The following is a 14068-nucleotide window of genomic DNA, read 5'->3' on the forward strand; positions in this document are numbered from 1 at the left end:
GAGCTGCTGAAAGAAGCAAGTAGCCTCATGCTTCTGAGCAGGGCTAAGGGTTATTTTTGCCTCTCCTTCAGTTTGGTGGGGAGTGGGTGTCAACTGACTGTGGAGGGTATCTGCTCTGCTGCTGGGAAATGTATGAGTTCCCAGTGGTATGGTAAAGAAGCAGGACCTGGCCCTGATTCCCTACTACTATGCACCCTCTGCGGTAATTGGGGAGCTCAGTAGCGTTCCGTCTCTCTTGTTTCTTCTCAGGGGTCCAAAATGCACCCACTTAGTGCAGTGGTGACTGTATTTCAAAAAAGCAAATGACAAAACCAGTGCTGTTCAAGGCAGGAAAAAGCACTGTTTCTAGGGCACTGTAATTTCAAAGATGCCCGGAAACCTAAGTACGGGAGGGACTGCATGCCTTGTTACAGCAGTACTTGCTTTTGTCTTTTTAATGCAAAGTGTTGGTAACTCAAGTAGGTGGATTGCAACATGAGGTGTTTTGTTTTGTTTTGCTGTGCTTTTTGTATTGACTTTACTCAGCAATAGTTTTTATGCTGTAAGTTGCTCTTCAGCTGAGGCATGAATGGTTTTGTCTTCCCATTTTCCTCTTGGGCCTTGTTACAGATAATAACTGCTTTTCAATTTCTCTTAAATTTTACTTGAATTCGTGATGTGTGTGGTTCCACTGAAGCAGTGAAGTGTCACCCCTCATCTCTTCGCCCTTTGCCAAAATATGCACAGAAAAATAAAGAAGTGGTGGATGTCAAAATAGTCAAATATGACTTTACTGTGACAACGTTTTTTATTTTTCTTACTATGAATGCCACATTTTTCAATTTGTGAGTCAAGAATTTTTTTTAGCTCACACCATACTGCATTTCTTTCACATATCCATAAAAACAAATATCCATTTTTAATGGAGATAACTAGAAAGTAAAGTTGCAGATTTTCATGTTTTAGCATTTTCAGTGCATACACTGCAGATGTTGATTTGTCTAACAGGAGAGCAGTGCATGTGGAACGTCAGGGAGGAGAAATCAACCTTTCCTGCAAATAATGAGATGTAAATGCAGAACTGAATATTATTATGTAGATGTCTTCCTGGAAGAACCATTTGATGGGTTATGCTGGCAAAAAGCCCCATGAGCGATGCTTGGGTGTCCGTCCTGGTCAGTGATTGTTTCTGTTAGTAACCAGGAGCTTACTGCTACTTCTCTCAAGACACAAATGTTTTACACCTAGTGGCAGAAATTTAGATGGTTTTCCAATATACCCAAGAAAGTGATTGCCATTTATACTAACTTTTGGATAGGTCAGGGAGATATCAGAGCATCTGAAGTGGTTTGGAAAAAAAAATTATAGTGTTGTAACTTTCTTTTTGGCATTAAAAAGAAGTAAAGATGGATGAGGGTTTTTCTTCTTTCTGTTTTCTTTGAGTGTGAGGTGGAATTTCTGGAATAATGTGTAGAGAATTGTCAATAAAAATCCCTTCTCTAAATATTAGTGATGACTGGCAATGCTTTATTAGCTACAGCTGTGGATAAAAAGAAATGTTAGTCTCAAAAGCATCTATTGTAAATGACTAGGAAAAGGCTTTAGAAATCTCTGGAAAATGGAAAATCATACATAAGATTCCCACTGTAAACTAATGATTTTAAATTATTTTAGGAAAAGGAAAAAGTTTTTTTTTTTCTTTCTAAAAAACTTATTTAGCCAGTGGACTTCCTTTAATGTGTCTTTTAATGGATTTATGAACAACCATGGCAACAATAAAACCGAACTGTATGATATGAGCCTGAAGAATAATGATCTGTTCAGAGGCCAAACTTTTGCATATATTAGTCAAGAATATTAAAAAATATGAACATGCTGGAAAGGTGAGCTGAGAGGTGATTTAAGCAGAAGAAAAAATACAAAAAGAAGATTATGCAGAGATCTTAATCACAAATTGATCTATGACAGTATTTCAAGTAAAATATAAAAAAGGATCTCTAAAGATTAATAGAAATGGAGCAGCACTGGAAGTCGAATTTCTAATTGGAAAGATTTCAGAAATAATTTGGGGTTGATATGGTTATATTGTTTGAGGTTCTGGAATCCTTTTGTCTGGATAACGAGATGTGGCTTCTTAGAGTCCGTCCTTAGGAACAGAGGCTACTCTCCCTTGCAGCTTGTACATTGTAATGAAATCATTCCCATATGATGCTGCGCGGGGCAGCTAAATCAGTTCTCACCAGACCACAAGTGTGCTGACTTACTGCCATTGCTTGCTGATACATGGTTGTACAGGTAGTGGGATCTAGAGGAATATTTTTTTCTGCTTTTCCCATCTTGTAAAAAAGAGAGGAAGGGTTTTGTTTGAAGGGGTTCTGTTATGTCATGGTCTCAGCAGGTAATTTCAATAGAATCCTTCTCAGGTTTGTACTGAACAAGGTCTGGTCCTTCTAATTGATTCTTTAATAAAAGGAAACATAAACATAGCATGTACTTAATTCTATCTTTCTGAACCTCTGCAGAAAAAACCCAATGGCATAGGGTTAGACTTTGTGTTGTTTGCCCTTGATACAAAATGTTTAAATCATATTTGCTCAGCAGTGAGTGCTCATCCAAGAATGCTGTAAAACTGATTAAACAATCAAATATTTGGCATTTCTTCAACTATACATGTGTGAGAAACAGACACTTAAGTCTCACAGGAAATACTAAATATTATGGAGACAACACTGCAAGTGGTTCTCATTCTCTCTGTTGTTAGAGGGCTGATGCTGATTTCTTTCACAATGGCTACCCCAATTATCTGAGGACTTTAGAAGTCTTTCAGAAGTTTTGATTACAGCCAATGGCATCATAAACTAGGCCAGGGATAAAAGCGTATCTCACAGTTTGTGAATAATTGAGTAGGCTTCTGTAAAACAATGAGGTGCCTTATGAAAGGCAAATGTTTTTTTGCTGTGCTCACATCTGCACCTATTTATTCATATTTATAGGTAAATTCATATGCTAATGCTTTTTCAAACACTGAGATACAAACTGTCTGTTGGTGTAATCACATAAAATGCCACTGAAATGCAGTGGAACTGTGTATATGTTTATACCAGCTTTAAAAGTGATTGTAGGTTAAAAAAGACCCAACCCAAATGCAAGGATGTACCTTGATGTATGTACATACCAAATCAGGAGTCCTCACTGAGCCATTGCATTCTTCAAATCTCTCCTCTTCCTAAAGGTCTGGAAAAAACAAATGTCAATCAATTGAAGTGGTAACAGGCTAAAGGTAAAACTTATGGTTTCCTCCTCTTGCTATTCAGTGTTTTCCTGTAAAAGCAAGGGCTGTTCATTCCTGCAGTCTCAATGCTGAAGCCTTTGAATTCACCCCAATGCAGAACTTCAGGAAAAAGCCTGAAGACGAGCATCTTTAAAGATAACTAGCATCTAGCCCTCTTTGATGGATACTTTGAAGCCCCAACTAATAAGGGGGTCAAAGCCTACCTCTTTAATTTTGTCAGTTCAGCTGCAAACCCTCAAACCCACTTCCACAATGTTCCAGATTGATATAGAGTGAAAAAAAGACTGAAGCTGTCATTCAGGAGCACTGCTCATTTGTCACTGAAGGAATTGCTTTGGAGTATGCATTAGATGACCTTTTGTCTGGAATATGTACTTGTCCTCACAAGGAGAAATCTGACTCCTTGACTTTGCATGTCTGGATTTCCATTTGTTACAGAAACTTCTGGGTACATGCTGGATCTAACTGATACTTTGCATTATCACAAAGAATGACCGTGCCATATTAAAAAACAAACTGAAAAAACTTACTCTGTCAATTGACGCAAAACTTCTGTTACTTTATCACTAGCTGTTCGAAATTCAGGTTGTCAGTAAAATGTGGATCCTGTGGCTGTGCTAAAACCCGCCGCTACTGATGATGGGGACTGTAGGTTGGTCTGTTTCTCTAAAGAGAAGTCTGTGAGGACTGTAAATGACTAGGGGCGGATAATGGAAATTAGGAAATCAATAAAAGATTTGAAATGAAGGTAATGGTTTTTACCTTGATAAAGAACTTCTTAGGAAAAGACTTTCCTCAGAGGAAGAGAGATGAACCGAAAATACAGATAGACTTAAAAAAACCCCAACCAACCCAGATCCCAGAAGAACCAGGAGTATTATTAAAAGTGACATTTTTATTAGATGAATAAATGTGTCCCCTTTGGACAGTTGGTGCTATTGCTTTTAGTAAGGTCAAAATAGCATGAACATCCTTTACCTGCAAAAGTGGAGCTTTCCACAACATAATCTTGTAAAGAGTTAATATGGGTTAATCAAGAGATAACTGTGAGAACAGTATTATAGCTTTGTTAAATAAGTTACAACACTGCCAAGGTGTTATTTGGAGAAAGTACTGTCTAATAAAGATGGTTTATGATGTCCCACGGTGTAATGCCATTTTTTTCAGGAAATATGATATTGTCTTTGCTTTCCCCCAGGTTAGGTGAAGTAATTTCTGAGACAGGAAGTACAGTTGTACAGTTGCCACTTTACAACCTTAGTAGAAAAAACCCTATAACTTGTATGCTTTGTAAGAGGTACACTTGCAGAGGATTTCATTAAATGCTGTTTTCTTCCAAAAGTCTTCATAATTAAACATATTGAAACTGTAGTCCAATGGTAGGTTTTTAAAAGAAAACCATTATTTTGACTAATAAGATTCATCTGAGATAATGACAACAGGATAGTGTCAATATTATTATATCAGAATGTGGCTAATTAAGCTTAATTATTTTAATGACACTATATTTACTGCTTATGCTTAGTTTAGGCAACATCACACTGAGGGGAAAACTCCTCATTTTAGCTCTCCCTGCTCATATTTCCTTGATTTTTATTTTTGTAATGGAATATGTGCTTGATCTGATCCAAAGTAAATAATAATAAACTTCTTGTGTTGTTTCATTAAATTGTGAGAATTTCTGAAGAAATAAGGCTCTTCTCCACATATGGCCAGTGGAGCCATAAAAAACTAGTATTGGAGTTTTTTAATTTTTCAATGTAACCTTGAAATAATAAAATAAAATTCTGTATGGTATCTTAATAAAGATGTGCAAGTACTGAAGAGGGGAATGAAGTAAAGTAGTTCCACAGATTATAAAACTAGATTAACATATAATCCCTTACTTGCATAATATATTCTAGAGGATTATCCTTAATCAGCTTCTCTTTGAACTGCAAATGTATTCCTATTTGATGATTCAATCCTGATTTTAAACCTTTGGTTATGGCAATACCACAAGAACGCCTGGTAAATAGTCTAATAAAGTACCTTTGTGGCTTAAAAATGCATTTTAAGCAAAATCTAATGTGGTTTTCATTAATATGAGAGGATAATATTTTTTCATTTTGTGCTTTCAGAAGGATTTTATTTTTCACTACATGTTCCCAAACATTAATTATTCCTTAGAAAGTTAGTTATTGAAGTAAGTGAGAGAACTAGATGATGTTGTCCAGTAGCGGTCACATTGGTGCTTATTTCAACATTCTTTTCTGCGCATACGAGCTCTGCTGATTACTGTATTGTGTTACAAGCTGCAATAAATGTTCTCAGTGGTATCGATACTCTCATAGAAATAAAGTACAAATGTGAAAGCTAGAAATGCATGGAGTGATTTCTGAAAGAACTTTCTCTGATGACAGCTTTATAATACTTTTCATATTCAAAGTTCATGGATTTACTTGCATCTCAGGAATTGTCAAATTTGGCATGAATGAAAGAAACTGAAGCAAAAAAGTATACAAAGTACTGACAATTGGTATGCATAAATTGAGGAATTTGGATTACTTTTATAGAAATAATTGGTGTTCTCAGAATTTCCTAGACTTTTAAAATAAAATATTGTGATTTTAAATTTTTTTCCTACGTCAATTATGTAGCTGAATGCATTCATGATTCTGTCCACCTTTAAAGAAAAGCTGATATAATCCAGTGATTTTGTTTGCAGATTTTCAGGCGTTGTTGGTTGGTTTTCAAGAAGGCTTCCAGTAAAGGACCCAGGAGGCTAGAAAAATTTCCAGATGAGAAGGCAGCATATTTCAGGAACTTTCACAAGGTAAGTCATGCCTTACTCATGAACTGAAGCATTGCCTGCTTACAACTCTTCCTTGGGAAGAATGTGTCTAGTTTCAAAAAAATACAGTGAGAATTGGGTTGAAAACCTAATCCTGACACTAAAAGCACAGTAAAATGTCTGTAAGTCTCATTGGTGCAGGTGAGATATCACACTTTTTTTTCCAGATGAGTACAAAAACCCCAGTGTGTGTGAAGTGACAGATGGATGGTTTTTTTCTTTAAACATTAGTATTTGGAAATGTGTAAAATTGGCTGCTTAATGAAATGTTTAACCTTTGTTACTAAGTATTGAACAAATGCTTAAAATGCTAAGTGCCTCGGTTGTAATGGTGGCACTGGTTGAATATGCAAAGTTTACAAGCTCTGTCAATGGCAGATATTTTTAAGGGTAAAAATTCAGGATTCAACTGAATGAGATTCTTCCTGCTTTCTCTGTCACTATCACTTCTGTGATGGAAAACAAGATATTCGAGCATGGGTTTTTCTTTCTGTCTTGTAAGTTACTGTTATCAGCTTCCCACGACATGCAGTAGACTTCAAGTTAGCTAATCCTAAAACAGGGCAGGACTCTGTGCTTGTACGATTGTCTTCTATCCAGTCACTTTTAGCTTTATGTCATATCAACATTAGATGTTATGTTAAAACCGGCAAGTTGAAACACAAAGATGACTTAGTCAAGGTCATACAGCAAGCAGGGAAAGAGTGTGGATGTAAGTCTAGATCTCTTGAATGCAGGTCTAATATTTTCTATCATAAAACTACAGATTAGCCTTTAAGATCCAGCAACTTCTTGTTATCCTTAAATGAAAAATGTAATGCAATTATCCTGTGAATATTTTCTAAGAAAAAGAGCCCCAGTAATTTCATAATACCAAGAATCCAACTTACGATCTTATATTGGTATCCCGGTTTATGACTGATGTGTATTAGACTATTGGCACGTTCACTGATGTACCACAGTGACAATGTTTCCTCCCATGTGTAGGAGGTGCACATGAGGCAAAAATGACTCTCCTCTTCAACAGAAATTTCAAAAAATGTTTACTTTCAACATGAAACTTAATGATGGGTCTTTAACAAGATTAATTGGATGGTTTGGGCTGATAGCTGCAGAAATCCCAAGGAGATCCTTTGTGTATGAAGTTTGTGTGGATTAGCAACAGGGCAGAAGGATGCAAGTGTGGGGCTTTGTGGGAAGCTTTTAGGGGAGGGTTTAAATTTTTTGAGCGTGTTATTGCCTATAGCATACTTCATGTGTAAAAGGATTCAGAAACACTTTATGTTTCTTGTCAACTCTCATCTTTGTAGAAAAATCATGTGAAATGTAAGAATCATTTGAGACATCAAAAAAGTAACATAGATACAGTTGCGGCTGCATCTTGTAGTATTGATGGAGGTGTGGCCCTTTGCATGTAACGTAAGCAAATGGAAAGGGTGTTATGGTTCTTCTTCATGTCTTTTTTCCCCCCTTATTCCACTCTTTGGGGGTGGGGAAGGGGAAGAGAAATAAATGGATACTCTTTCCTATTTAAAAGGATGCTGGGTTTCTGGCTGTAGAGAAAAAAGAATTTTATCCATTCACTTGGATGATACCCATTTTTCAAATGAAGTCATTAAATAATTTCTAAAGTTATATTATCAGAAAATAGAAGCCCTGAATCTTATTCACAGGCTTGATTTTTTTTAAAGGTATTTTATCATTTCGTAATGATTATTCTCCTCAATTTTCTCCATTTTGATAAACGAAATGGTGAAGTAGATGTTCATGATTGTGTCATCGAGAGTGACTATTGAGGGAACAAATAAAGGTTGTTATGGGAGCAAATGTAGTTATTTGATTGCTGATATTGGATCAAAATATCCTGATTCTCTTTCTTTCTTTTCTAGAGCTGCTTATTGCTTTTTTGTATTTCAGAGTGGTTCAAAATGTACGTTTATTTCTATCCTGTGCAAACTGTTAGCCCTGTTTTGAAATTCTGTTTCCTTATTCACTCACAAAATACAAGGAGGCCATCTGCTCTGCAAAGTTGAAGGGTAACTGATCACTAAGAATCAATCAAAATATTGATTAAATATTGAAGAAATTAAAGACCTGGTGTTTTTTAAGGGAGATTAAAATACATGTTGTGAGCCTGACCCCTTATGAAAGGACAACATGCTTGAATGGGTGAAAGGCTCTGATTACACACTAATATTCATATAAGAATATGTACTTTGACCCTGAGATCCTTATTCCCGTACAATCTCTTTATAACTAGTAGAAGAAAGGGGGTGGTGCAGAGGGGGACTTGGAACGTATTGGGTTTCTCTGGGTACTCATGTCCTTCAGACCTTCAGGTCAGTCTAGGCTGCCTTGGGAGAAGGTCTAGGAGTAGTACGTATTTTTACTACATTGTAGTGTGCAGGTTTTCTAGCTTTCTCATATAGAGTTACAGAAGATTTTACCTTTCAATTGGAAACATAACAGAAATTAATATATTTGATTTATCTGCATTTAAATCAGTATCCAGGATCACAAACAGCACCCCAATAGAAGTAACTTATCAAGATCTTAAATATCTCCACTTTTCTATGGACGTTTGAGCTTGAAATGTAGCTCAAATCAAATTCCTGTTTAAAGCACTTCACCTAGATGGCTGTATATCTCCTATACTTCTGATGAACCTGTGTACTGGGCAGTGTGAATTATAGAAAGGGTTCCGGGGTGAAAAAAAAAGAAAAAAAAGAAGAAAAAAGTCTGATAGTGCAAAGCTAAGAGAACTAAAAAATAGATTTGCTGGTTTACATATCCTAAATAAATATTTATTAATGTGCAAATAAGCTGGCCTTTTTAGAAAATGGACTCCCCACCTCCCCAATATCCAGACAATATGTGGCCTTATTTGTTTTTCTGTAAATTCTGTAATGCTGTTGTGCATTGCTTTGGTGTTTTTTCTAGTGATTTTCTTACAATAAATAACAGTAATGGCATTAGTCCTTAAAGACAAGTGCCTCTGGACAGTAACAGTGAACATTACATTCGTTAATCAAAACATGACCTCATCTGTTCTTTCCAGTTTCTGGTATCAAATTAAAACTTCTTATTACTGTAAAGTTAGATCATTACACTCTTGTTCAGGTAAGTTATAGCTTAGCTGTACTGTTCTCCCTTGAACATTCATTGTAGAGGTTGTGCAGAACAGCTGTGTTTACTCCCATTACTCCAAAGAGGGCATAAAGTGGCAGTAGCCCTGCACCCATCCCAGGCGTGGGAGTGTTCTTAGGAGCTGTTCCTACACTATCAGAAAAGGCCAAAATTGGACACTACAGCTTTACCAACTTAAAAGAGGGAATAAATAACAAGCTTTCTCATTTATGTAAAGGATAAAAGGTATGTAAAAAGTTAAATTCTTCCAGTTTTTAGAGGCATACTGATCAGACAGTACCAGTGCCTGTTACCTATTAGGAGGGGCTTGCAGTAGCATTACAGGAAGGCAACGTGGCTAAGTAATAACATGAAGGTTACTAGAAATAAGAGATCAAACTTCGAAACCTGAAGTGTGTCTAAATAAACTGGAAAGCATTACACAGTTGCCCAATGAACAAAGTAGAGCTTGAAGAACAGCTAACCAGAAGAGTTAAAACTGGTTATAAATACAGATTCTAACCCATTAGGAGGAGCAAATGGCTTGCCAAAGACCCTGTGCATCCAAATGACAGTCAAGAGTATAACAGAAATGTGCAAGAAAGAGAGTATAAATGAACACATTCCCGATGAAGTTTACTGTAGAGGAAACTAGCATGCTCTGGTGTGGTTATGCAAGGGAGGATTCTGCAGAGATATCTCTGTTTCATGAACTTGATCATAGATACTTCAACCTCAACTACGCAGAATGTTCACTAGCAAAGTATGGAGAACACATTCACTCACGAGCCGAAAGGGAACATAAGGATGACATAACTGAATTACTAATGTTAGTCCATAAAGCCTAAAATGGGAACTAACAGATGTGGATTCTTCCATTCCTTGTAAAATCTCCAGTTCCATTAATGCATGCTTCTTTTTCACTAGTAAGGTAAATAACCTTCGCATGAAGTGACAATGTTGTGAGTTGGACAAGATGTCATGTTTTAACCCCAGTTGGCAACCAAACACCACACAGCCACTCACTTACTCACCCCCCAGTGGGATGGGGGAGACAGTCAGAAGAGTGAAAGTAAGAAAACCAGTGGATTGAGGTAAAGACAGTTTAATAGGTAAAGCAAAAGCACAAGCAAAGCAAAACAAGCATTTCATTCACTGCTTCCCATGGGCAGGCAGGGGTTCAGCCAGCTCCAGCAAAGCAGGGCTCCATCACGTGTAACAGTTACTTGGGAAGACAAATGCCATCACCCTGAATGTCCCTTCCTTCTTCTTCCCCCAGCTGTATATGCTGAGCATGACAACACATGGTGTGGGATATCCCCTTGGTCAGTTGGGGTCAGCTGTCCCAGCTGTGTCCCCTCCCAACTTCTTGTGCACCCCCAGCCCGCTCGCTGGTGGGGTGGGGTGAGAAGCAGAAATGGCCTTGACTCTGTGCAAGCCCTGCTCAGCAGTAATGAAAACACCCCTGTGTTATCAACACTGTTTTAAGCACAGATCCAAAACACAGCCCTATACTAGCTTCTGTGAAGAAAATTAACTCTATCCTGATGAAAACCAGCACATAAGATGTGGCTGTCTTAGAGCAAGAGAAGCTTGAATCTGTCAATGTTGGCGTGCTTACCCTTCAAATAAATAAATAGGTCATATCTGGCATAGAGTTCAAGACTTACTGATTTAATCCCCCTAATATAAGAGATTGTTCTGTTAAGATTATGTCAACAGCAGCTGTCTAAGGTTTTGAGTTTTAAGTTAGCAAGATTAAAGTTGGGTAAGGTTTTTAGATTTTTTTGTTATTTGTTTCTTCTGTTATCATGTTTGATTATGATGTGCTTTATATAAATCTGCAAATGCAAAATAAAATTAACTGCACAATATTTTAGCAATGATTTCTGATAGTCAAAAATATATATGGAACAGATGGTCTTAAGCACATGTTATATAATGTGTGTCCACAAAAATAAATAATAATCAAGAAAAAGAATAGCAGTAGCCTTCTAACTGTAATCTACTAAATTAAATTTGTGGCAAGAGCCACACAAGGAGAGCTACATTGCACTTTTTCTTTCACTGCTTGATTATCCTGAAGAAACTTGTGGAATGCTAAACACTAGTTTCAGAAAATGGTGATTTATGTAATGCAATCCTAGATTTATGGCAAGTTCCTATATCAGCTACAGCAATTTCTTGAACAATTCTTGGCAATAAGATCTCCTGTGCACATGTGCGCACAAGCACACACACCAAGTTTCTGTGGTATGTTTGTAGTCCTGTTTTGTAAGAGGAAGGAAGGGACAGATTCTTTTTGTGTTTAAAAACTCAGTATGCAGGAACAATAAGATATTCTTGTACAGCACAGTTGCTAGTCTCTAACTGAGATGCCCTTACACCATGAGGCGGTTATTCGCTTCAGATATTTCTGGATAAGTGAAGACCTGATAACTCTGAAAAACACTAAATTTTAAGTGAAGACCTGATAACTCTGAAAAACACTAAATTTTGCCACAGTCATTGATGTGCTAGTCCATATTATTCTTCAATGTAATTACAACTCTAAAATGAAAATTAAAGATATTTACGTATGGTAGCATTATCATAATCCTTATAAGAACTTCTCTCTGATTGTTTCCACTTATTCAGTTACCTTGGGTGTTTTTTTCCTCAGTTTTTTTCCTCAGTGTTCTCTGGTCACTGCCAGGTTGCCTAAATAAAGATTCTTGTTGCTAAAGAAATGTGAGCTAGCCTAGTGTTTATTTTAGTGTAGTCCAACAGTTGTACTTTATCATGGAGTGTTTCAGCCTCTTGTGTTACTCACGTTCATTATAAATCAGAAGTTATGCAAGTCTCCTTATGGACCTCTGTAATCTGGGGTGCTACTATTATTACTTATGATATTGCATTGCTTCTCAGATGCAAAGACATTCTCAAAAGGAAGTTTGATAAATGTTATCAAAATGTAATTTTTAGGCTTAAGTTCTTGCACTTATTGTGATAAGATAAAACACTTGATTTGCATCTAGATTTGAATATTTTAATTCCCCTTCCTAGCTTTTTTTTTTGGAGACGTATAATGTTTATCCTTTTTGTTTTTCAAAGTCTCAAATTCAAACCTGTCTGTTCTTGCTGAGTTGCCCTTTCTGCTTCCACTGTTTGTTAGTTGATCTAAATTTCCCAAGTAAGTGTTTATTTTATCATCTGGTTAAGTTCACTCAGAAAATCATATAAGGTGAAAGCTAAAAATGAATACCTTATGAAGATCTGGTCACATTCACAGATATTGGATTTTTACTTTGAGAACAATCCCAAATTCAGACCATTTTGTCCTTTCCGTCTTCTCCCTTCATCCTTGTTCTTTAAAAAATGTGGTCATATTTTATTGCTCAGAACTTCTTTCAGAAAATTTCAAAATAGTGATCTCAGTGTAGCATTTTCTTAGGAGCCCAGTGAATGTGTGTGTGCATGTATGACTATATTAGTTTTGAATAATATTTTGCAAATTTTTATCTGCTAAGAAACAAGAATTTAACAGTTACTTTTTGTGTTTGCTCTTTGAAGTTGAAAGAGGTGCCCAAATGTACTTTACATGGTTTTTAGACCCTTATTTTGTTGAGTCTACCAAAGCAGAGAACACTAAATTTTCCTGAAAACTGTATCCTTATTTTTCCCCATTTTGACATGTAATTTTCTTAAAATATTTGTCTACATCTCTTTCAAGTAATATCTTATCTTATAGCAAAATCATCTGGTCGGTACGGGAAGGTTACGGAGGACATTGCTTTCATGATCAGCTCTTACTTGGCTGATGACATTAAAATGAACCCTATTTAAATGAATACTGTTAGTTCTGTACACCAAACAATAAGATTTGCAGAAATTATCAGATCCCTCTTAAAATATAGATGTATCTGAACAATGTAATTGTTCAAAGCAAGCTTTCTATGCACCAAAAAGCAAATTGCGGGAATAATTGGAGCTGTGCTGGTAATAAAGCTGTTAATAGAGTCTGAGCACATCAAAGGACAGCATGCAAACTAATAAAACAAAATCTCTTTCAATGAAGATTGTATTAAGGCATTAATATCTTCTTTCCTTAATAATGTAGCAAGAAATCTACAAACTGAGCATGCTGACAGGACTTTGAGCTCCTGTGAGCATGGACCTAAAATGCTTAAATAATGCTATGAGTCTATTCTTGTGTAGGACTCTACTCATCCTTCTAAACCTTGAAGACATGGAGTATTAAGGAGGAGTGTCAATTCACAGGGTAAATAAAGAAGTGATGTCAGTGGGTGGCTTTGAGTTCCTCAGCAGTAGCATCAGTGGCTGAATCTAAGCATCAAAGAGGGAATAAATGGTGGGAAAAGAAAAGATAATCTTTTAATCTTTAGTGGTAACACAAAGCAACTCCCAGACACGTTAGTGGTGGTTCTTATATGAAGATCCGTGTACACTTATTACAGTAAGTTCATAGTAGTACTTGAGTGTGTACACAGTTCTGCAGCAAAAGGGATACTCTACTCTTAAAAATCAGCTGTTTAATTAGGGGCCAGCGCTCTGTTATATTAAGTGTTAAAACAAGCTGGAAGACTGAAATTTTTGCTGTAAATAATATTATTGGATAGGGGAGGAACATCCAAACATTTCAGCAGAGGGAAGAAAAAAAAAAAGAAAAATAATTTTATAATGTAAAACTTCCAAAATGTCATTGACCCATAGAACAATTCAGGTTGAAAGGGACCTCTGGAGTCCATCTAGTTCAATCTCCTGCTCAAACCAGCATCAGTCAGATCAGGTTGCTCATGGCCATGTCCAGTAGGATTTTGGATATCTTTAGGGATGGA

General features: G+C 36.5%; 1 protein-coding gene across 1 annotated transcript in view; it reads left to right on the forward strand.

Moving 5' to 3' along the window:
• The window catches only part of DOK6 (docking protein 6), a 274858-nt gene that overhangs the window by 95743 nt on the left and 165047 nt on the right, over window positions 1-14068 (forward strand). Inside the window, exon 2 of the mRNA XM_064443089.1 lies at window positions 5979-6086. Within this exon, the coding sequence (XP_064299159.1) occupies window positions 5979-6086 (108 nt within the window). The remainder of the gene's footprint in view (window positions 1-5978; window positions 6087-14068) is intronic.

The sequence above is a fragment of the Phalacrocorax carbo genome, chromosome 2 (assembly GCF_963921805.1).
Source record: "Phalacrocorax carbo chromosome 2, bPhaCar2.1, whole genome shotgun sequence".
In the NCBI taxonomy this organism is placed as follows: domain Eukaryota; kingdom Metazoa; phylum Chordata; class Aves; order Suliformes; family Phalacrocoracidae; genus Phalacrocorax; species Phalacrocorax carbo.